The sequence below is a fragment of the Lagopus muta genome, chromosome 1 (genome assembly GCF_023343835.1).
Source record: "Lagopus muta isolate bLagMut1 chromosome 1, bLagMut1 primary, whole genome shotgun sequence".
NCBI classification, from domain to species: Eukaryota; Metazoa; Chordata; class Aves; order Galliformes; family Phasianidae; genus Lagopus; species Lagopus muta.
The window spans coordinates 57,452,589-57,477,483 of NC_064433.1; the positions used below are offsets into that span (position 1 = coordinate 57,452,589).

Sequence of the window (24,895 nt, forward strand, 5' to 3'; positions counted from 1 at the left end):
TGGATGACATTGAAGTTTGTTGTCCAGCAGAATTTTTTTCATGTAACTAGTGTAGGAGAAATCAGAAGGATCTATTGTATATTATTTCAGAAGAAAAATATACTTTAGTCTAAGTCAAGAAGCCAAATATTCATCAGCTTAAAGATGAGCTTTGAACTGTCATAATTCAAACATGACTCTATAGTACAAAGAATTCTCTTGGGCTTGAACTTTGTTGCTTTACTTTGTATTGTCTCCAGAGTTAGCGCTTGTTTGTGCTTCTCCCTTATCCCCGTATTTACTGTCTTTGTATGTGACAGATGTTACAGGTGTGTTAGGAGTATCTGCAAACATCCTGTGCTATTCAAATGCCAGTTGTTTTAAAATTGACAGGAAGTGGTGAGATGCAAATAAGAGTGAGTGAAGTTTAATTTACTAGCTAAGGAAGCAGCACACTTAGCTTATGTGCCTTTCAGACTGATGTGACTCTTTGTGTATTGTTAGTGTATTGTGTTCTGAATGATTTCTTTTTTTATTTATTGGAACACAGTTGTTAACATTCCCTTGCCAGTAATTTGTCCTGCAGTTTAGCAAAGCAAGGGAGGAGTTGCGTCACAAGACTTGTGGAGCTGATAACACTATTTAGCAAGTAATTTGTCACAGAGTTGGAATTGGTCTTACTGGGATTTCACATAGTACTGTACAATGTTGCGTATCCATAGCTGAAGCTCTGGTGGACTGTTTAGAGGTACAACACATTGCTGTTCTGAAGAGCATACATAATAGTAAAACTTTTTTTCTGATGTCCAACATTCTTTAGAATCTGTTGGTTGGTAAAAACCTGTAGGTCTTTTCATCTAACTGCTTTGAAGCTGGAACATTCAGTAGTGTAAGAACAAAGTCCTGATTTCTGAGACCAGAAAACGTGCAGTATTCTAGTTAAACGCTGGAAGTTAAACATTTGCTTTGACTTTTAGGGGAGCTTATTATGGAAAGAGTCAAATATACTATCAGAAAGGAGAAGGGAATTGCCTAGCCTCCAATATAGAACTGTGACAATATAGCGTATCAAATACAGAAGAAGATTTCTTTCTGACAGCCTGCCCTTCTACTTTCAGAAGAGAGCTGCTGTCTGGAAGATGCAGTTCACTCTATTCTTTGAACTTGAAGAAATTTGGAACAATAGTGAGAGTATTTCAGAGGTTCTACAGAGAACTGCTAGTTTGTGCTGCAGCTGAAATTCTTTGATTGTTTTTCTGTGGAGGCAGAAAACTTGAGGTAAGGTGCTAAATTTAGCTGCAACCTAAAATACTAAGCTCACTTGCACAGATGACCAAGAAGTTACTTACCGTGTAGCCTGCCAGTATTTGGTATTTAGTAACTCCTTGTCACTGGAGTGCAGCAAATCAGTTTATCCTTAGTTGCACAACTCAAGGTGAAGAAACAAAGCTGATTAGGCACTCAGTAAATTAAATTTCTCTTAGGCCTTAAGAGATGTCTCACGCCACAAGTATGAGTGGCATTAGAATGTAACTTCCTTTGTCCCGAGTTGGCTGGCTGTCTTCAGACCTCTGTTTAATATTATGGAATTGGAAGATGCAATGCTACTTATAAAATAGGATGGAAAGTTTCTTAATTGGTGTAGTGGAAATGCTAAGTCGTGGCCTGAACCAGTGATTGAGCACCTGGTGGAAGGCAGGGCCAGCTCAGGGGAGCTGAGGTGCATGCAGTGCTCAGAGACCAGGAGGGGTGGAGCCAGAATCTGCCCCTTCACAGACCTTATTTAAGTGTTGGCAGTGGAGGCAAGGGTATCTTGCTGGAGATTCCTGCTTACCTGAGGCCTTTTCCTTCATTCCTGTGTCTACAGCTGCTGCATTTGGGCTCGTTCTTATTTGCTGTAGCCAAAGACTTTGCCACCCCACTATTATTGTGGTTCTTTCCATCCCATTGCAGCATTACAATTGGGTTTTGGATTATGGATGGTCTGTACTCACTTGCTAGTAGATGTGATGCTTAGTTCTATGTGTGTGACTTCTCTGTGTGCAGAACCTCAATGGGTGAAAAGCAGGGAAAGTAAGTTAGTAACTTAAGTAGCCAGACAATTAAGATCCCAATTAGGGGTAGGAGAAGCAAAGCAAATAAACATGAGCATTTCTTCCATACTCTGATTTTGGTTTTGTTTTTTTTTTTTTTGTCAAATTGCATAGTGCATTTGGGCACTCACTAACCTGTAATGCAGTGTGGAAGAAGGAGCTGAAGCTGTCAGTCTTACATGTGCAAATGAAGAAGGAAAGGAAATCAAGCAACTTAATTTTTGCTTTTGCTAGGCAATGGCCTTAAATTTTTGGATGGAACACTCTTGTATTGTTGGATTTCTTTTTCTAGCCCTTTTTTGGTGTAATAACTCTTAATTTCACTTACAAATTGTTGTTTACATTCAAGGGTGAAGATGTCAACCGGACACTTGAAGGTGGGAGAAAGCCTCTTCACTATGCAGCAGACTGTGGGCAGCTTGAGATACTGGAATTTCTGCTATTGAAAGGAGCTGATATTAATGTATGTACATCAAAATTTATAATCATCTATGTTGGTTTTTTTCCCTCATGTAAGAGATAAATGCTTAATTGATTACTGGAAGTAATGGATTACTGGAATTGATGAAACAAGCAACTTGGTACATGGAAGAGTGTTTGAGAAGTGGTCTCCTAAAGTTTAGAAGCTTAAAATTGCATTTAATAAATGTTCTAACACTTTTGGACATTCATAGGGAAAACTGTCTATAAAAATTAATTTTAATTTGACAGTTATTAGAAAGATAGAACAATTGCATCTAAATGAAGATATTGAATACTTAATGAATTTGTCTTCTGGAGTCTCTTCCAACATTATAATACATCCTTGACCAGGACAGAACCAACTCTGTTTAAATTGGTGTACTTCTCTCTTCATATTTTCTTGATCTGTTTTTGTGACATTCTTTGGGGAGCTTTGCTGTGGCTTCACCTGCACAGTTTTGTGTCATTAAAAGATTTGTGTGAGCTGTACGGCTCTTCAAAATGATATAGTCCTCCATTACATGAAATTTCCAAATATTTTAACCATACTTTTCAAATCCTATGCTTTAGAACACCTATATGAAAATTAATGTACATCTATCTAATGTATATCATATGAAAATAATGTACATTTGAAAAATCTACAGAACGTCTCAAACTTTTTTTGGTTGCCTGGGAAGACAAGAATTTTCTTGGGAGTACTCCTAGTTCAGCATAAAATGGAGGAAAAAATAAGGATGTTTCATTTGATCCTTTTCTTATCCTTTCCAGGACCATAGTTTAGAGAGCTGAGTGCCTGGAGAACATTTCAGGCCAAAGCAGCTTTCTGAAACTAGATTGAGAAATGGGAGAATTAAGGGTGCTGTTTTTAAACTGACAAAACTTCTCATATGAAATATTGTAGTTTCTGTCATTTGGGGGGGGAAAAAAAAAAAAAAAAAAAAAAAAAAACACCACCAAATATGAATGTGAACTCTTTGATACTAAGCAGACTTAAGGAGGAAAAATCTGTTCCTTAACTGCTTTTATGCCATGACTTTGCCATGACTTCTGTTTTTAAAAAAGGAGTAAAAATTTCTTAAGGAATGTATTTCTGGAAAATAATTTTAAATCTTCATTTTACTGTTGGCAAGATAAAACTACAAAATTAAGCAAAACCTTTTAATGCTGTGTGAAATAGTTCTTCAAATAACTGTGTCTCAATTTACAGGCTCCAGACAAACACAATATTACACCACTCCTATCAGCAGTCTATGAGGGCCATGTTTCCTGTGTGAAATTGCTTCTGTCAAAGGTGAGATACAAATGTTTAGAAAAAGTTACCAACTAGCAAGTATGTTACTGTGATTTCTTTTCAGTAAGATTACACTGCTTCGGCTAGGTTCAGAGCATCAAACAGATGCTGTTTATGTTACTGAGACTTCTGCAGTGCAGCAAGAGGGATAGCATCCACTAAAAATACTGTGAGCTCTAGCTGAGAAGTTAAGAGAGAGAGAGCTGAGAGCACATCAGGCAAGAATACAAGTGTATTTGTTGAGAAGATGGGTGGGATTTAGCTCTGGCAGCTGCTTAGGTGTCTCATGACGGAGTCTCCAAGTAAGTTGTGCAGGGGAGTGTTTTCCCTCTGTTTCTGCAAGGTGGATGAAAACCTATCTGGGTTGGAAAAGTGAAAGTAGGAAAGCAGCAAATTCTTTCTGCTTTAGAGCTTGTAAATTTAATCCAGAACAGAGTAGTCTTAATCTATTTCTAGTCTCCTTTTGATTCATGTTAGAAAGGTGATCTACTTTACAAAGCAGTAGTTAATTGTAGAAATGTTTTGTCTCTGTTCATACATTTTCCTTCTTGTTATGCCTCACTTCCTTTGAAAACAAGAGGTTTAAATTGTGTTTTCAGTATGTGAACATACCTGAGTCAATCAACCAAAGGATTATAGATTCTTTCTTATGCATAACGTCATCTTCTGTGGTAAAACGGTTCCTCTTAACTGCCCTGATGCTATGTGCAGGTCATCTTTTTTTATCTCTAATTCTGTCTAATGTTAATTTATCTTTCTGTAAATAAATGCTGTGAGTTTTATTTTAGAAGTCAAATTTGTTGTGAGGAGTGATCTATGAATTCAGATTAAAGAAACTTAAAAACCTTTTTTTCTGTATATGCATTATAACTTGATTGCAGTTCTAACACTTTTGAATATTTTCAGTATTTTTCAGTATTATGGCATTTGTGAAACTGTGTTTAATTTGCTGAACAAGGTATATCATCTAAACATTTAAGGGAACAGACTTTTTTTTTTTTTTTTTCCCTTCTGAGCAACTGCTGTATTCAGAGCTGAGGCATGTAAGTACAGACTCTTGTCCTCATGTCTTCTTGTCTGATTCAACAGCATTTTTGATACAAGCCTCAGTTCTGGAAACTTAGTTTGCAGAAGCAGACTAGTAAATTTTCATATTGTTTTGTTACCTTGTTTCATGATGTTAGTCTTACTGCTTAGCTTAGATGTTCATATTCTCATATTCTCTTCTGTAGTGAAGGCTTCCTTCCCAAGTAGCCCTTTGCAATAAAGTCCCCACATGATCCATAACCAGAAGGATCTTAATATCTTAAAGGACAGTGCATGTTCTGTGTAAATACCTTGTTCTTCAAACCGGAAAGAATGCAATTCAAAGCTACTAAATATTCTCTGTCTCGGATTCCAGTGGTCAGATGTTTTATTTCTACCTATTTCTTTTACATGATTTCCATCATACAGCTTGTTGTATGATGGAAACATTTAGTACAGTTACTCCAAGCAGTGAACTGCTAATGAATGGAATTACTAGAAGTTGCTTTTCTGCCTAACACTCAGAATGCTGTTCAAATGTACTGAATGCTATTCGAGGGAATATATTATGAGAGAACTTCCAGAGGTGCGGGTTTTCAACTCATAAAATTTAAATTATTTGTATGGAGTTAGCAGATACAGTATATTACTGACCTCTTCTTTTTAAACGTTAATCAATTAATAGCTAATGTTCAAACATGGCTGCTTTTTAGAATCATGGAATCATAGAATCACAAGGTTGGAAACGACCTGCAAGATCATCCAGTCCAACCACCCTCCCATTCCTATCAGTACCACAAGCTACTAAACCATCTCTCGTAGCTCCTCATCCAGGTGCCTCTTGAACACTACCAGGGACGGCGACTCCACCACCTCCCTGGGCAGCCATTCCAGTGCCTGACCACCCTCTGAGAGAAAAAGTTTCTCCTAATATCCAACCTAAACATCCTCTGGTATAACTTCTGGCCATGTCCTTGGGTCCTACTATTAGCCTGGGAGAAGAGGCCGGACCCTTTTTCATCACAACCTCCCTTCAGGAAGTTGTAGAGTGCAATGAGGTCTCCCCTGAGCCTCCTCTTCTCCAGACTCAACAATTCCAGCTCCCTCAGCCACTCCTCATAAGACTTGTGCTCCAGACCCCTCACCAGTTTTGTTGTCCTTCTCTGGACACGTTCCAGGGCCTCAATGTCTTTCTTGTAGTGAGGGGCCCATTTTTCCTGTTGATTAACAGTACTGTGGCTGTAATGCTTAGACTGTCAGTGAGTTAATTTCAGGATTTCTACATTATTTTAGTGTTTGATTTTGTACTAAATTGAATTTGCATCAATGTTCATCTGGCTGTTTGATTGTATCTTGTACTGGAATGGGAAATACAGGCCTTGAGGGTAAGTTTTGGGTTAATTTAAAGAACAAGTGTGATATAAATCTTTACTAGTGCATCAATGTCAATAATATGAAGGGATGCCTTTATCATTCATATTTCTTAGCGTTTCTTTGTTGATGTGCTTTGTTACTCTTAATACTGGTATCCACGATGCAGTCCCACGTTACAGCGAAGCCAATGCCAGGAAAACAGGGGATTCTGTTCAGTCATTTAATGCTGTTCCCTGCATGTTTTAGATGCTTCCTTGCAACAGCCCTGGCATTGTATGGCATATGTATATCACTGACAATGACAGTACCTGTCACTCGTCCCTACTGCAAGTTATTTTTCTGTAGCCAGAGTCCTGCCAATTGAGGTCTTCAAATTTAAGTTGTATTGTAAATTTAGTTCCTTGTGTTAGTTACTGGAATTGGAGAAACACTGATGCCGACTCAACACAGAACAGAACTAATTTTACTTTCATTTCTGTTGTTACCTTAGGACATTTTTCAGTGCTCTTGCACTGTGACATACCTGTTCCAGAGAGCTGTCTCTTGGGTTTATTCGCAGTTTTTGTAGGTGTACAACTAGAACTCAGTTTGTCTGTTTTACAGCTCACCTAGTGTCTGTGTTGCTCTCTTATAAAGGGCAGATGCTTGTTGCTATGTACTGCTTGCTTACTTTGTTGCCTCTGTTGTGGAAATGTTTGGTTTTTTTTGTAGACGATGGATAAGTTTCAGATGAAACTTGAGAATAAGCAAAAAGGAACAGATGTGACAATTAAGCTGTAATCTCTCTAGCTGGCTCTTCAGTATGTTTTATGTCCTCGTTTGCCTTTTACCTTCACTTCCAAAAGCACAAGTGGTTTCATTTTCTCCCTTGCCACACTTCATGATTATTCTTGAATATCTATTGGGAAAATATTTTCACTAAATACTGAAAATCTTTATGAAGAAATAGGGGGCAGTAACAATCCAAATGCGCAATGATTTTGTTTAATAACAAGGTTTTGACCTTTGTATAGAAAATAATATTCAGCTATAATTACAGGCAGAATGAGACTTTGAGGAGGTGAGAAATGAAATAAGTTATTAAAAAAAGTAGCTATTGCTACACACTCAGTGAGAAGGAATTTCACTGATAGGGATAATGAAGTCTAGAATATTATGCTTGCTAGAACAGTGTATACCATGTTATGCTACCTCTCTTCTAATGCATTTTCAGGGAAATGGAACTGATTACTTTCATATGAATTTAAATTTCCTAGGCCTTACTTCCTTCCTCTTCCTTCCTTCTTCTTCTGAATGCATTAAATCATGTTTTGTGTCAACCACAACTTCAAATAATGACATAGCTAACATTTTCCAAACTACCTGCAGGTCCTGTGGCATTGAGCTACATACTAAAATTTGAACACTGTGAAAACTCCAAGGTAGAGTTCCTTCCTTAATCTTGTGCATATTATAATACCTTGTGATAGTTTCACACCAGTACGTAGCCAAGCTCCACTGTGCCACTTCACTCTGCTTCCTCAGAAGACAGGGGGTGAAAATAAGATGGGGAAAGAAAAAGTAATTGGTTCATATTAGAAGTGGGAGATTGCTCACAAATGATTGTCGTGGGCAAAAAAGACTTGGCAGGAGGAAGATGAATGCTTTTTATTGTGTATTGGTAACAGACAAGAGCAGTGAGAACAGAAAGCAAACTAAGAACATCTTGACCCACCATCCACCCTTTTCTACCCTCTTCCTCACAAGGGCACAGACGATGAAGGCTACAGTCAATCCATAAGACTGTCTCTACAGCTCTTTCATGATAACTCTCTGCCCCCGCTCCACATGAGGTCCCTCCCACAGGATTCTGTCCTTCTCAAACTGATCCTACATGGGCTTTCCACAGGTTGCAGCTTTCCAAGCACTGTACCAGTGCTGCTCTGTGCTGCTGGACCTATCCTTCAGGAAGTGTTCCAGCATAGGTCCCCGTGGGTGGAAGCTCCTCTAGATCTTTTGTTTCACTGTGGGGGCTCTCCATGACCTGTGGTTCCTTCAGGCCATGTCCTCTGCTGCACTGTGGACCCTGTCCATGGCTGCATGTGGTGCCTGTACGCTGCAAAGGATATCCTGTTCCTTTATGGGCCTCTCCTGGGCTGCAGGAACTTCTGCTGTGCACCTGGAACACTTCCTATCCTACTTCTGTACTGACCTTGCTGTTTCTCTCACTCCTCTCTCCCAGTCACTGTCATGCAGCAGTTTCTTTCTTCCATCTGCTCTCCCAGAGGCACACCCAGCATTGCTTGTGGCTCAACTCTGGCAGCAATGGGTCTCTTTTGGAGCCATCGGTTGCTGCCTATGATCTGACATGGGTCAGTTGTTCAGCACTGTACCTCTGCAACTCTCCCATTAACAGGACATTGCAATGTAAGCCCTATAGATACGGTGACTTCAGAAATTGCAGGATTACTGAAGAATAAAAATTCAAATTTCTGTCTTTGGAAGGATAATAACAGTTAAATACACATTTGTGTAAATCAAAGCATTTAGCTCAAAATTACTTAGATTCTCTGCAAGCATTTAAATAGTGGTGTTCTGTGAAAGGCAGATTAACCCTGTAACATTTAATTTGACCATGGAAGGTAAGTATATTCATCGAAAACAGTGAAGTGCTTTGAAGAAGAATCATTCGATGGAATTTCCTACTAGGTTGTATAGAAAGTACTTGAAATATTATTTAATATTAGTGATTACAAGTGAGTACTCAAAGTTGAAGCAATATTTATTACAGCTGTTTGTTTTTTCTTCAAGTTTTCACTTACTGTGTTGGTTGCATGTATTTAACTCCCCGTGTTTTATTTGTGCAGTATTTTCTTCTATTCGTGAAACACTGCAAAAGCAAGTTATGGTTTTATGATTGAGTTACTTTGAACTGTGGCTTCATATGTTGCCATAGTTGATGGTGATAATCAAGTTCAGACATTTTTTTTGTGTATGAAATCAGATATAATCTAGATGTAGTTATTTTTTGTAAACAGTTTGACTTGCATTGTTTAAAACAAAATGCTGGTTGCGGTTTGCTGCAAATGTATTACGGTATATTAGAAGAAAACAGTGTAAATGTAGTTAGCTTTAGTCTAAAAAGCACTTTCCATTTGAAGTTCAAAGATAGGGCCTCCTGTCTTACTACTGCCTTAACAGTAATTATTTTTATCAATTTTACAGTATTTCTTCCAGGACTGAGAGACTTTAAAATATCTGTAGTCATTTTAAACAATGAAGTGGTTTGCAGCATACGGTGCTTTTTAAAACAGGGCAGAACTGTCATATCTCATGTTGGGTTCTTTCACTTCTGCCTTTTCACTATTATTAATGTTAAGTAACATACTGTTTGAAGATATTCTACTCTTAGGGAGGAAATGAATTCAGTAGCTTTTGACAAATATGGAAATGAATTGTCTCGAATACCAGATGTGTGTTGAGCTCACATTACAAGGGAAAGGTAAAAGCCTTCTACAAAACAAAATAACAATGAGTACTGTTAGCTAGGGAAGTAACTTCAGTCACTTCAGTTTGCTTTTAATTTTTGCAGGGATAGCAGAAATACTTAAGTTTTTCTGCATTACAAATAAAATTCAAATTGTTCTGTGTTCTTCATGCACATTTTGCACTTGAGTTTTCCATGTGAAAAGATTTTTTTTCTTCAGTGTACTGCAGAAGAAGCCAGCATCATTACAATGGACAATATCAGTTTGAATGCTTCTAAAGAAGGTCTCTAATGTTTTTGTCTCATATCTAGCAACTCGATCTCTGCTTACTGCTAAAAACATTACCTAATTTAGTGGGTTTTTTTATTTATCACCTTTTTCCTCTGAGAATGGCAGAATGGATGTCTTTGGAGAAAAACTGTAGATTTTACTACTTTGACTCATTCCTCTGCTGTATGAGGGATTTTAGAGGCTTACATCTATATAGAAGTTTGCAAGTCTACTCACATTAGAATGTGTTCAGAAATTTATTGTCTTGGAATTTATCCATATCCCTTTTCAACCAGCTGCCAATTGCCTCTGTAACATCATCTGGAACCTGATTCTGGAAGTTCACTCCTTGCTGTGTAAATCAGCCTTCTACTGGCTTGCTTCATCAGAGTTTTCTCAGTTCCAGAGTGTTTTCAGTTTAGTAACAGCTCTGTGTTGACTGTCTTTTTTTTTTTTTTTTTTTTCCTGAACTGCAGATATACCTTAGTAACTACTGTGCTCCCTGCAACATGTTTTGATACTTGGTATTATAAGAGTGCAAACATTCTTGTTTGTTGTTATTGTCCTGCCAAACAGTTTTGTGTGTGTGTGTGTGTGTATATACACACACACACGCGTGCAGGAAAAGAACATAATGTAAGAGATTAATACCTTTTTTACTTCAGAGAAGTAAAGAATACTGTGGAATCTTTTGCTTTTATGAACTTGTAATTAAAATTTGCTTCCTGGCAGTGCTGTGCTTTTGAAAATCAAAGTTCTCATGACCTGAACTTTATTATTTTTCTCCTATTGAATGCAGGCAGGAATCTTTCTGCTTAGCTTTGGGGCCATTCTCCTAACTTAAGAACACTGACTTTATTAAACAATATCCTACATTCAGTAAAAATGTTTTAAAAACTTCAAGTTTTGTGTTTCTGTAACTTCTCTGAAGGACAAATACATGATGATCAGTCTGAAACTAATGTCTCCTATTTAATTATGTTAGCCCATGTTGTCAAAGATGGATGTTGGTGGTATGGCAGTAGAGGTTGCACCTTTAAGTTGTATTTTAATCCTAAATATTGTATGCTGACAGAGAGTGAAAGTTTTTTTTTAAGCTAAAATTCAAGGTGAAGGTTGCGTCACTTACTGCATAGATGACATAGAGATGTCATCTAGAGGGATCTAGAATGCCTTGAGGAGTGAACCTAATGAGGTCCAACAAGGCCAAATGTTCAATGTAGGTCAAGGTAATTTCAGATATGTCTACAGACTGGGGGAAAAACTTGCTGAAAGCAACCCTGTGCAGAAGTACTTTGCAGTGCTGATGAATGAAAAGCTGGACATGAAACAGCTGTGTGTGCTTGCAGCCTGAGGGACTGACCAACTTTATGTTGGACTGCATCAAAAGAAGAAAGGGTAGCAGGGTGTGAGAGGTGATTATCTCCCTGTACTCTGTCCTTGTGGGGAGTACTGCATCCGGGCCTTCAGTAGAAGAAGAGTGTGGAGCTGTTGAGCAGGTCCAAAGAAGGGCCACAAAGATTATCAGAGCACTGGAGTACTTCTCTTATGAAAGAAGCTTGAGGGAGTTGGGCTTGTTTAGCTTGGACAAGATAAGGCTCTGGGAAGATCTCATTGCAGCGTTCTAGTACTTGAAGGGAGCTTTTAATCAAGAGGGAAACTGTTAATGCAGTACAGTGGTGATAAGAGAAGGGGGAATAGCCTTAAACTAAGAGAGAGAAAATTAAGTATAGATGTTAAGTGGAAATTTTTTGCTCAGAGGATGGTGAGGCACTGGCACAGACTGCCCAGAGAAACTGTGAATGCCCCATCTGTAGAGGAGCTCAAGGCCAGATTGGATAGGGCCTTTGGCAGCCTGATCTGGTGGGTAGCAGCCTTGCCCACAGAATGAGAGTTAACACCAGATGTTTCTTCCATGTGAGGCACAGGAGGTTAGATTTGTACTTATTCCCTGAACAGGTAATAAGTGAAACTGAGAACAGAACTCTGCAACACACGTTCTTGCCAAAGTGTGCCTATATGCAGTGTTCTTACTGTCAATTGACTGAACTAATGCAAGGATGCGTATCTTTCATGAAGAAATGTTTTGGAATCTTCACTTATTTTGGGGAAACATCTCTTTCAGGGAAACGTCTCTTGTAGTTCTTTATTCTCTAGTAATTTTAATCATTAATATAACTATTCTTTTACAGTTTAGTTTGGGTTTCCATTTTTATGTACGTGACTAAGTGCTCAAAACAAACATGACTCTTTCCTTTTGGTTGTTTTTTTTTTTTTGTTCGCCTTCTGTATTTTTGTTACTGTCTGCTTCTGTGCTTACTGTTCTCCTATTGCCCACTTGGCAGATTTCTGTTATCCTCTATGAAGTATTGACAGATCTGTAAGTAAATTGTTGTACCCTTCTATGTTATCCTAGATTAATTGGTAACTTCTTGATCTTGTAGCTTGCTGTTCAACAAAAGTTACTTGACTTTTTTTTTCTAGTTATCAGGTTTGAGTGTTAGCTGTGTGGTATATAGTTAAATGTGGCCCATTTAATTTCTATGTGAAAACTGGACTAAAAAACTGTGATGTAATCAGTATATTCAAGGTAAGTGGTGTGACGCACTTGATACTAATACAGCCTGTCTTTTTGAATTCACCTTACTTCTCAATGTCTTTACAGGGTGCTGATAAGACTGTGAAAGGACCAGATGGACTAACTGCCTTTGAAGCCACTGACAACCAGGCAATCAAAACTCTTCTTCAGTGACGGATGGACTGTTATCTTATATGTCTCTCCTGTGGCCTCACACTGCTGCCTGTCTGTCACTCTTTGCATCTTCCAGCTTCTTCAGCTAAATACTTTGGGGGGAGGGAAATTCTTGATGAATCAGACTAGTTAGGGGCCTGTATCAAAGGTTGTTTTGGAGAGGGTTGAAAACTATTATGAACAGTGTTGCTCTAGGACTTCTTTTCAGTGCACAATCTCTTCCCGTCTCTAGTGAAAACAGAAGAAGACCATGATGTTGAATTTTTGGCTTGTAAACTGCCTATGTTAGTACTGAGGTTTCTGTGGAAAGATTCCCTTAGATGGAAGTACTGTTCTATGTACTTGAAGCTAATTGTGAAGAGGACAGTAGTCCCATGCTATTAGTGTCTGCCATAATCTGAAGTGTAGTAATGTAGGTGACTGGGTTGCTTTTCTCTTTTCTCTCTGTGGGTAGCTTTCTTCTTCTGACTAAAGCTTGTGTTGCAGTTTTGAGGACTTTTGATACTAGTTATTGGAGCAGGTTTTTTTTATTGACTAATTGGATGTCACACTAATGCTTTTCTGACTCTTGAGTAATCCAGGAAAGATGACTTGAGGTATGGTGTTATTACACTCGAGAATATCTGCTAATGTACTTCTGGAGGCAGGAATTTGAGGTTTTTCTTCCCTTTGTGTGTTCTACTCCAGGATAGAGACTTAAAACAGCTGTGTGAGAGAGTTAAAAATATCATTGTACTTACTTTTAGAAGGACTGTATGATGGAATTTCCTTACCATGTCAGCATAAAATCTACAGATGTTTCTGAAAGTAGCAAGCTGTTTGGTACACAAAGATAATCAAGTTGTGCAAAATGAACAGTAATTACTTAGACATTCATGTCAGGTGCATACTGTTGCTGAACTTCTCTGGTAACCATTTGAGTTACTTGTAAACTCTCTAAGTTGAGATGTTAGAAAGACTTACAAGTCAAAGACTTAACTTGCTCTTTTTACTGGAGAAGGCAAAACTATTAATTGTGGATATCTTTGAATTAGTATTTCATAGTTTGCTGAAGAAATGTTAAATATCATTATTAAAGAATGGGCCTTTTTCTGAAAGTTCCCACTGGAACCACACCACATGAACTATTGTCTTTTAGTTATTTTACCACTGAATATGACAGTACTGGGACAGCTGTGATGGAAGATATTTAGAAATTGTGGTAGAGATTCCTGTCACATCTTACAGTCTTCAGGAATGTCAGATTGTGGCTTTTATTTTGAGAATTTTCTCTGGTGATTCACCCAAGTCTGAATAACAGATTTTATTAAACAAAAGCGTATGCCACGAACTCAAGCAGCTTCCTCTATTTGGAATACAGATTTCAAACTTTCTGATAACGTACAGAATACAGAAGACAATGTATATAATATCTCATGCTGAGTTCTTAAAAGTAGCAGATATTACTTTGGTATCACTGTTGAAATTGAAAGGGTATGTAGAAATAAATAGGCTGGTGACTACCACTCGTAAATATTTAATGGAGACTTAGTTTTACTTGAATCATGTTGCATATTATTATTGAATGTCTCAGATATAAAAAGCCTTGCATTTAGATTGTAAAATGAGAGCAGAAACTGATTTGCATGTACACATCCCATAAGAAAAGCAATGGAGAAAACAATCAACTCTGGCCATAAACTGTACAGTGCAATTACTCTTGGCTTCTTGGATATGGATGGCAGGAAAAGCAGAAGGACTGGAAGTCAGTGATAAAATAAATTGGTGAGCTGCTGATAAAAGATAAAGCATGTTTGGTGAACAGTGCTTTCAGTGACTATTTAAAGAACTCTTTAATCTCATCTCTGATCAGTGCTTAATTGTCATGTCATTGTGATAGTGTGGACACAAAATATAGGTTTAACTTTTTATTCAGCTATGAAAGAAACCAATTTTGGATTAAATTTGCCTCCGTGTTATGCTATCCAATACTTAGCTATTAAAGTACTAGTCTAGAAAACTGCAATCTATTTTTACATGGAAAAACTTGATTATTCAAGTTCTTTTGTGTTACTTAGTGTCAAATTCTCTGGCTATACTGTTTTTGGTATTTTTTTCCCCTGTATTCTTTACTGCCCTTCCCTTCAACTCACTTGAGTATTATCATAGTAAAGAAATACCATCTTTGTACTAACTCTAGTGGTGATTGACTGAGGTAATTTTGCCTCTCTTTTTCTATAGCTATGTGAACACCTTATTTTTTCTTAATTCGTTTGAGGGAAAAAATGCAAACAAACTTCAGTGAAACAAATGTTAATCTGGCTGTAGTATACACCCAAGCTGCCTTTCCAGATAGTTAAAAGATGGCTTTTACTGTTTGACTGTAAAGAAGAAATACTTTTTTTCCTTTTCTTTTTGCATTACATGAAAAGTGATTGACAGTTTTGTCCAGGACTTTAAAAAGTAAAATAAAATAAAAAAACATTTATAATTCTCTAGAAGCTGAGCTTGTTCATTCATTCCCTTTTTATTAGCTACATTCTGTGGGAAAAAATTGATAGGTGGCTGCCTGTATCTTTGTATAGGTCCTAACTAGATGGAAATACCAAACTAAATTATTTTACTTTCTTTAAACAGCATTTAAATACATTCTCAGACTGGATTCACATGTGTTTGGAAGATTGCTGTTCTTAAATACTTACCTTTGAAATTTGTGCTAAGTTATAACCTAAAATGTAGTTTGGATTTTGTGCCCTTTGCTCCTTGTTGTTAAGGGGAGCAAATGGGGAAAAATGATGTGGTAGCTGAATAAAATTTTATCTTCAAATATAATATTGAAATATTAGCAGAAGAGGCTGATAAGAGTGGAGTGTCCTAGGTCAAGCAATTGCAGTGTTGCATGCAAAATTTCAAGATGAACTTGTCTTAATTATATTTTGTAAATGGATAAACATCTTTCTACGCAGTGATGGAAGAAAAGTAGTGCTTTGTGCATTTTGATATTTGACTTCCTCTTTTCACCATTGTTACCTGTTTTGACACAATTGGGTTCATTATCATGGTTCATAGACATCAGAATGCAAAACAATACTGTATTTTTAAGTTTGTGTTGCAAGAATGAATGGAATAAACTTGAATTGTGCGGTATGAATGTCTGGAGTTTTATTTCCCTTTTTGCTCCTGTGTTTTATTAATCTCTTTGGCTACAACTCTAATTGCCTGGAGGGCATCTAACCTTTCACTTGCATTCAGAGTGATTGAAATATTGAGATACTTAGAATTCAAATGAGATCTAAGTATGTAAAGCTTTTAATTCTGTAGCCTGGTAGTCTACAGTTTTCATTTTTAAACGATGACGCATAATATGGAAGAATTTATCATGATTAACAGATCCAAGAGCCATTCTGTGGGTAGGAGGATGTCACTCCCGATGCATGTTAGGAAGACTATAAACTACCTCAGTTTTTATCAAATAAATGAGTTGTTTACAGAAAGCACAGCTCAAATCTAAATAAAATTGTCTTAAAATGTGTGTTCATTATTCATGTGCACTTTGAGCTTCCAGTTAGAACTTTGTCACTAGTGATTTAAAACCCATTGCTTGAATAGTTTGATACTGTTTGTTTTAAAATATGGATTTCTGAAGAAAAACATAGGAAGGTACTGTATTAAAGTTGGGAAATGGTATAAATTTGGAGAAGAGTATCTTTAAGGAAATCTGCTAAATTTTGGAAACAGGACCTTAATGCCATATGCACAACTTTTCAGTCGGCATTGAAAGCAAAGAGAGATCGGTTCCCGTGTCCATCTTTTTTTGTTTGTTTTTAATGGAGAGCTTTTCTGTAGAATGAAATACCTGCTAATGTTCTTGCTAACCAACTTTGTCTGTTCATGTCAACATAGCCTCATGTTTATCTAAGGGGGCTGGAACAAGTTAATCCTTAAAGTCCCTTCCTATCCAAGCCATTCTGTGTTTCTTTGATTCTATGATTTTTCAGCTTCCATCCTTCTGAAGTTGACCTGAAAAAGCAATTTTTTTTTTTTTTCTAACTGAATAATTTCACTGCTTCTGTTTTGAGAGAAGTATATTCTCCTCAAAATAGTTTTGTTATGATTGGGCATCTTGGAACAGCTTTCCACTAAGTAATACCATAAACTGTAAGACATAAAGGACCTTCGTTATTTGAAAAGCACTTAAAAGACTTCAAAGCCAAATAGCATTAACCCACTTGTTAAGTGAATGGCCGCTTTTCCCAGGAGTCATGCTTCTCTCTCCTTGGTGTTAGCAGTCAAAACAATGTTTCTATTAATTTTAAACTAGAAAAAGTTCCACTTAACTACTGTAATTTGCTTTTGTGATCTAATGTTAATTGGAAAATCTGGAAAGCCTTTTTTCAAAAAGGGTAAGTCCTGAACTTTTTTGATTCTTCACTCTTTAAATTGGTTCTGGAAAGCACCTGTGCACGCATGTCCATTCTCTTGTGTCCTAAATGTTTGGTTCTCTCGTTGCAGGCATTTTTCCACAAATACCTTCCTTCTGTACACACCTACAGAAAGCCTGCTGCTAAAATTACCTGAATTCTAATGCAGGCACACAAGTCATTTAAGAGTCTTCTCTTGCACTTGGTGATGTTGCTGTGGAGACCTCCAAAGTAGTCTGTCTCTTCCTGACCTAATAGATACAGGATAGCTCAGGTATCTACAGAGTTGTAGAGAAGAGTCCCAGTATGAACTTCTTGAATCATTAAGGAAAGAGAATGGCTTATTAGCATCTGAAATATGTTAGTGTTTTAGGTATATTTACTGGAAGGTGTTGCTACTGACATGTACACTTGCAGGTATTGACTGTTACTAGAAAGATGTTTTAAACTTTCAAGTATCTTGTGTCTATGTCTTAAAGCTGCTCCTACTAAGAGTGTTTGCTATATTTTAGTATGTAGATTGCACCTGAAATTATGCCTTCTATTTTTTTTCTTATCAAAACTACAACAGATACAAAAAGGACAGTAACATTTAGAGCAAGCAAGTTCTCAGCTACAAAACACAATAGTTCATTGTAGACACCACCATTAACTATGCATTTTGGCCAGCAATGAATAAGAGCCTGCATGCTGCACCAGCAAAAATGCGTGGCTGTCAAGAAAAGGGCTTGTCTTCTGCATTGCTGTTGCCCTGCTGAAGTGCACCACCCGCACCTTACTGTGCTGACGCCATTGTTTGGTCTCTGTAAACATTCAGCAAGCATACATGAGGGAAAACTTTTTCTCTCAGAGAGTGGTCAGGCACTGGAGTGGCTGCCCAGGAAGGTGGTGGAGTCACCATCCCTGGCAGTGTTCAAGAGGCGTCTGGATGAGGAGCTGCAAGATATGGTTTAGTAGCTTGTGGTAGCAGTGGTAATGAGAAGACAGTTGGGCTAGATGATCTTACAGATCGTTTCCAACTTTGTGATTCTATGATTCATTCATGAATATGAGTGGGTGCCATTTTCTCCGCATGGAGGAATTCAATGAAATACTTTTGCACTTCTGTAATAATTGGACAGATCAGTATGATGAGAAAGGCATTAGAACAGAGGTGTGATGACAAAAGGACTGGCACAATAGGAAGATGCTATAAAAGAAGGGTGGAAGTTTATTCACCTGTATCAGAAGATTCCAGGTTTGCAGGGGGAATCCTCAACAAGGAGGGATCTCCAGGAGATCCTTCCCCAGTGGCACCCCTTCTGGTCACGCAAGTGCTCCCAGGGCTCACCCAGTCTTTTCCCCAGGTGCTCAAGCAGTGGTTCAGGCTGTGATTTCAACAGTTACCATATATTCTATCCCTTCACAGCACAAACCAGCTGGAGTTGGCAATGCCATAAACCTTTGTATGTTCTTTTGGGACCAAAAAATTGTCAGATCAACACAGCGCCTCCAGTCCTGTCTGGGGGCCCTAGTTACAGGGGGGCCAGCATCCCCTGTCACCCAAGTGACTGCACAATTGCTAACTCTTTTTCCTCTGGTGGCTCAGGCATAGTGAGCCCGGGTCACTCGAGGAGGCTTTTTCCTTTTACTGGGTACTAGGAAATCTCTCAGTTTCCATGCTGTTGTTGGTGTTATTTTTTCAATAGTTCTCACCCGAGGTTTTTTGGGGGTGATTCTTAAATTTCTAATTGTCCTCCAACTGACTCCATAGCTGGAGGAGGACATGATTGGGCTGGCGATCAATTTTTGCAAATTGAACCCCAGTCTGGATTATGTCATTAAACATTTGTTTTTGGGATACCTGTATGGGTCCCAACTGAGGAGTCCGTGAGGAAGGTCTCCTGGTTTTAAATACAGGGAGGGCCTCAGCCCCTTCCAGTGTTCGGATATTGCACCTGGTCTGAAGGCACTCTGTTTCTCCTAGACCGGACACCAATTGCGCAGCCTGTTGGATGATGGCCTCAGAGGCCACTGAGGGGTTTAGTATGGGCACCAGAGTGCCATGCTGATGAAGAGGAGCTTCATGTAATACGAGGTTCCTCATCCCTGCTGAAAACTTAATCAAGTCTGGACTCTCAAAGGAAGAGTCATATATTGCCTCTTTCATTCCTAGTTCTCTAACGTAATTTTGAAGTTCCTCCGTTGAGGTCCGTAGACCAGTATTTATCAGAACATCACTTTGTTTGTCCATGTGACTCTATATGACAACATTATCCATTGTATTAGAGAATGTTTTTTGTCATGCACCACAGAGGCGTACAGCCTTTGTCTGAGAGCTGGCTGCTTGGTAATGAATGCCAGTTTAGAAATCTCAGGCCCATTAATTACCACACTTCTGGCTCCCGCGTCCCATAATCTCAACAGTAAAGCCACTATGCTCTCTCATGATCTTTGCTTAAATCACTGTAACAGATCCATGAGCTCAGCAGCTGTGTACTGGCACACCATTACGTGTAATGCATGTGCAGGGGGCCACTCCTCGGGTGCCAACCCTGCTGGTTGCTCTTGGATTTTCTTTGTCTTCTGAGTTATTACTGGCCTTATTTCTAGAGGATGTTCCCAGATTCTCTAGTTGGTTCTTAGTTTGCTTAGCCTTCTTCAGTTCAACTAGGATCCAAGGATCCTGCTGATCTTTTTCCCTTTCTAATGATGCGGATCCTCATTTCAAAGGCAAAGTTCCATTTAAAGATGGGGTAGTTTGCCCTGTCAAAGATGTAATTTTATTTTCCAGTTGTCTAATATGAACTTTCAAAAGCTCATTTTCATCTTTTAAGTCTTCTGCTGAGCGATATGCATTAATAGTAAGAAGCAGCTGCCATGCCATGGCAGATGCTGCTACTATTCTTTCTCAACTGTCAAAAAGTTTTGTCCTAATTTATTCAGGAAGTCAGACATTTTTGAAGAGGATTTAATAATGGAACCATTGTCCCTTATTGGTCCCCATTCTTTAATAATCCGTGCAGCATTAAGCCATAGAAAACCTAGGAGATCCAGGGTTTCCCCTGTAGTCCCTCTGTTGGTTTATTTGGTTGTCCTTCATTCAACACATAATTTTTTTAAGGTAATCATCATAAATAAGTACCTGCCTGGATTGCCAAATGTAGCAACATTGGATGGATCAATATGATGGGAAAGGAGTTACAACAGAGGTGCAGTGACAGAAGGACTAGCATGATAGAAAGGTGCTATAAAGAAAGGGAAAAGGATTGCTCCTCCATTAGAGGATTGCTGTTCATATCAGAAGATTCTAGATTCACAGGAGAAAGCTTCACCAAGGAGGGATCTCCCCGGGGCAGTCAGCCCTTAAATGAGGTCTAAGAGAAGTGCAGCCATGGTAATGAGTGCTGGTGGCTATACAAATGTGCAGTATGTAATGGATTCTTTGAATTAACTTAATAAAACTGATCTTTATGACAAAACTTTTCAGTAAGGGCCAACACTTCTGAAAAACAGATGTATGTCAAATCTTAAGTGTAAGAGAAGATGCTTTGCTAGATCTAATTGAAAATGCATTGCTTCATTCCTGTTAACAGCAGTTTATAGGAACCCTTTTAACACAGATGCAAATAACTCTTGCAGAAGTTTTCTGAATTCATCTGTATCATGAATTTTAATCCTTTGTTGAGTAACGTTAAGCCAAATGCTGTCCCAACAGGCAGTTTCATTAAATAAATCAATCAATCAAACTGCTTTATCAGCTACTTTTAATGTTTTGCTAGTACTGCAAAATCAAATTAAAAATATGGAAATAGAATGCTAATTTTAAACTACGTTAGTGAAAATGCAGGAAGTGACTGGAGAGGAACTGATGGTTACCGAAGGGTTTGCATTTTCCCAAGAGTGAAGAGGTAGAGGCCAAACTTCTGTCAATGTAGGTACAGAAGTGGGATGGGCCTTCATAATTATCCCTATTTAGTAAAGAAATGTACTGAGATTTTCACTGTGAATTGATTGTCTTCACCAAAGATAGCATCTTTTTAGGCACCGTGGAGCATAGAGGGAATTATTAGGTTTCTATGACGTTGATGAAAGAAAGTTTCAGGAATATTTCAGATCAGTTCGGACAGTGGACATGATGCTGACTTCAGCTTCCACAGAGTCTCTGATGACCAAACTGCTGAGTGATTGCATTATTTCATACTGCTTTCAAGGCGGCTTTTTGCATCTGTTTGCTCTTGCACACAAGATGTTCCCAAGTTTATAAAGGAACATCTTGGGTTCACTTGCAAGGCAAGTCTTGCTTCCTTCAGTATAGTGAAAAAATTTCAGGGGGCTGAGGGATACAACAACAGCAACAAAACCTTTTAGAGGCACGTTTTTAAGTTGTCTTTTTAATCTGTTTTTACATCAGCTAGTAATAATAAAAAAATAAGAAAATGGGGTTGAGGGGAAGGTGGAGGCAGTTATTTTTGCTTTTTTCTCTCAGAATAAAGTTAATTTTACGGCCTAGCTTGATAAAATAATGCAGTATTTACAAATAAACAAGAATATAAAGGAAAACATCTCACTATTAGCAAAATGCTAGCTGTGAGTTGAGAAGTAAACTTAAAAAAATGCCCCAAGGTGGTAAGAAAAGATCTTCAGTTCTTTAAACTGTAATTAAATATGTAGCTCTCATTAAAGCTATTCAGTTAGGGAATATGATTGTTCTTAATTGATAAATTTCTCATTTCAAGTTGCAGGGGACTCCATATTAGCCTAGGTTAATAACTGCAGTCTTAGGACTTGTAGTATTGTGTGCTGTTCTGGTTGATGAGTGATACAGAGTAGTAATGGCAGTGGATGCATATCTGCATATAATTTTTATGACCATAATTCCTTCAAAACACTGAAGGTGAGAACATAAGAAGTTCATTTAATATGAAGTAAGGCCACTTCCCTCTTTGTGGTTTGTTATCTGTTCTTCTGATGAAAGTGAAAGATGAAGAAGCTCTGCTCTTCTCAACCTTGGCATATTCATCAGCGTTTTGCCACCTTGATTTGCTGTTTATAAGTAACACACACACACACACACACACACAAAAGGAATTTGCAAAGCCTTTTTGGTGCTCTGCAAGAGGGAGGTTCATTATTCCATTTTGGAGATAAATTTTGGAGAGGGAAAGGAGAATCAGAGTTGATTATGTAAACAGGAGGTAAAACTGAATTCAAAAGCCACGAATGCCACAGCAGTGGAATCCACTCACCAACAAGGAACTTCCATATACAGTGGGAAATGTAGCATGTTCTTTTTGCATATTAACATACAAAATACAGGATCAGTGTAGGAAGTTTGTGAATTGACTTGATTTAGCAATAACAGATTAAGTCATTGTAACTGTGATTGTGGAACGAGTGGTGATACTGATCCAGTCCTAATTTAAGGAGCCTAAAAACTTCATTGGTTAATTGATGAGACAGTTTGTATGAGACAGCTCTTTAATACCAAGCAGACTTTGACTAGCTGCATTGTTTCCAGTGATGCATAGTACTTCTCTAGCCTTCTCTAGAATTGCTCATTCCCTTTGTAAGAAATAGTGCATTGATAATATAGCCTGCTTTGGACCTATCAGAATGGGAAGTGTATGTATTAGAGGGTTGGGGTTTTTTTTCAAGGTATTTCTTGATAGTATGAAGCTGGGAGTCAGCCAAAATCACTAGCATAAATCAATATTTCTACCAAACTTACTATTCATTAAAAGAGAGCTCATTTTGTTTTTCTCAAGCTGAACATAAATGTGAAGGATCCAGAACCATTACTTAGTCTACAAAATAATTTATTGGCCTATGATAAATTCAAGTTTGGTGCATGTATGTAATTACTTTTGACTGATTCCTCCGTATATTCTTCTCGTAAACTTACTCTAACTGAAAATAATTTCTCAATACATTCAGAACAAACTTCAGTTTGTTCACCAAAGCTTTTGTTTCAGAACAAACCATTTTCTAGTTTGTACATAGTGCTGATCTATTTTAAGGCAGAAGTTTATTCAGGAAAAAAGACAAGAATCCAAATGATGCTATTACCTGATTTAATTTCTGCAATGCAGAAGACTTCCAAGTCTACACCTACATTCGTCTACATTCACACAGGGCAGTGAATGCAGGAATGTACCAAGCAGCAATTTCTCATTAAACCAGAAGAGCTATGACCATCGTTATGTGGTTGTCTTTTAGAAGGAGCAAATGATTTCTAATATAAGGTTATAGAAGTCTTTCCCAGAGTTAATTCTTGTTGCTTGTATGTGCATATATTTCCTTTTTTTTTTTTTTGTCTTGCATATTCCGAAAAAAAAAATTATTTTTAGCTTTCATTGCACCTTTTCATAAAGCAAAGTAGTAACTTTGTCTTTTACAGAAGAAATATGTCTTTTATTTTTGAAAGATGTCTCATAGGTATATGCTTGAGCTTTCTTATTTATAGCACAACGACAGATATACCAAAGAATACTTCTCAACTGTAGTTTAGGCAAATTATTATCAAAACCTATTTCTACACCCACATAATCTAAAACAAAAGAGTATTCTAGGTGTAGAAAGCACGTTTCTACACCTAGACGAATCCTGAACAGCAGCAGTAAATAAAATACACGAAGAGATGTATGAGGCACAGGGTGAGATATCATTACAGCTGGGATTAATACAACAACAATAGACTTGTGACCGTGCCCAAACCTTTCTGTATTTCACTTCTCAATTTGAGAGCATCTCTTCTTTTCTTCTTCACGTTTTGTTTGTGCACTTAGCCTGCAAGCTGGCTGAAGGATTATCTCACAGAACCTGATGCACCTTAAAGGCTTTTTGTATGTTTTGCAGTCGGTGTCAATAACCTTCTCAACTGCACAAAAGAGCTTGGCTTAAAAAGGGAAATGAAACAGATGGGAAGCACACCAACCTCTAATGTCAGAGGTATAAAATGGAAGAACAAAACGCAACCTTATAAATTAATGAAATTTCTGAAGATAAATTTAAATTAAATATTTACAAAGCAATATTAAATGACTTGAGGGAAAAGGCAAAAAAGAAAAGAAGTAAAAAACACCCTATAGCAATAAGGCTATACAACTGTATGTTTAATAAGGAGGTGCTTCTAAGACTGTGTTGTCATTATGAACAGCTGCATATAAATTGACCACTCTTGTCCGTTTCAAGTAAAATGAAATTGACACCTCGTTAGAAGGTGGCTGTTTGGGGGGGAGGCAGTTCCCTTGATTCCAATTTGCAAAACTCAGACGTTAAGTTTGAGGATGTTTTTTAGGGTTTTGGATTTTTTTATTAATTAGTGTCAGAAGTGAGATTTACAGAGAGCGTAATATGTTGAAAATTAATGTCAGTCTCCCTGAGTAATGTCTAAATCCCACATTCAGTCAGGTGCGTTCATTCCCCACATGCCAGAGCTGACCTGAACTGACACTTGCTCTCACACGCTCAACTTTATCTGCCCTTCATTAATGGACAGCTTTCAAAAGCATACATGATTGCTTATGACACATTCGAACTACCTTGATTTCCTGGGACTCTCTTCCAATGCTTTCAGCTGGTTTTATGAAAGATACTGCCCCTTCTTTACAAATCATGCTTCATTTGTATCCTTAAGTCTTTATGGCTTCAACATTACGTGGTGCAAATTAAGGTCATTTCTTCTCAACTTGCCCTCCTGAAGTTTAATAAGCACTATTAATAGTGATGTGACTCCTGCTACTGTAGATTATTATTTAAAATCTAACATTTATAATAAAACTATAAGACATTTCCCA

General features: G+C 37.8%; 1 protein-coding gene across 1 annotated transcript in view; it reads left to right on the forward strand.

The window, feature by feature from the left end:
* Positions 1-15,843, forward strand: part of MTPN (myotrophin) — a 37,006-nt gene extending 21,163 nt beyond the window's left edge. Inside the window, exons 2-4 of the mRNA XM_048949633.1 lie at positions 2,422-2,535; positions 3,745-3,828; positions 12,631-15,843. Of these exons, the coding sequence (XP_048805590.1) occupies positions 2,422-2,535; positions 3,745-3,828; positions 12,631-12,717 (285 nt within the window). The 3' untranslated portion in view covers positions 12,718-15,843. The remainder of the gene's footprint in view (positions 1-2,421; positions 2,536-3,744; positions 3,829-12,630) is intronic.
* The last annotated feature ends 9,052 nt before the right edge of the window (positions 15,844-24,895 follow it).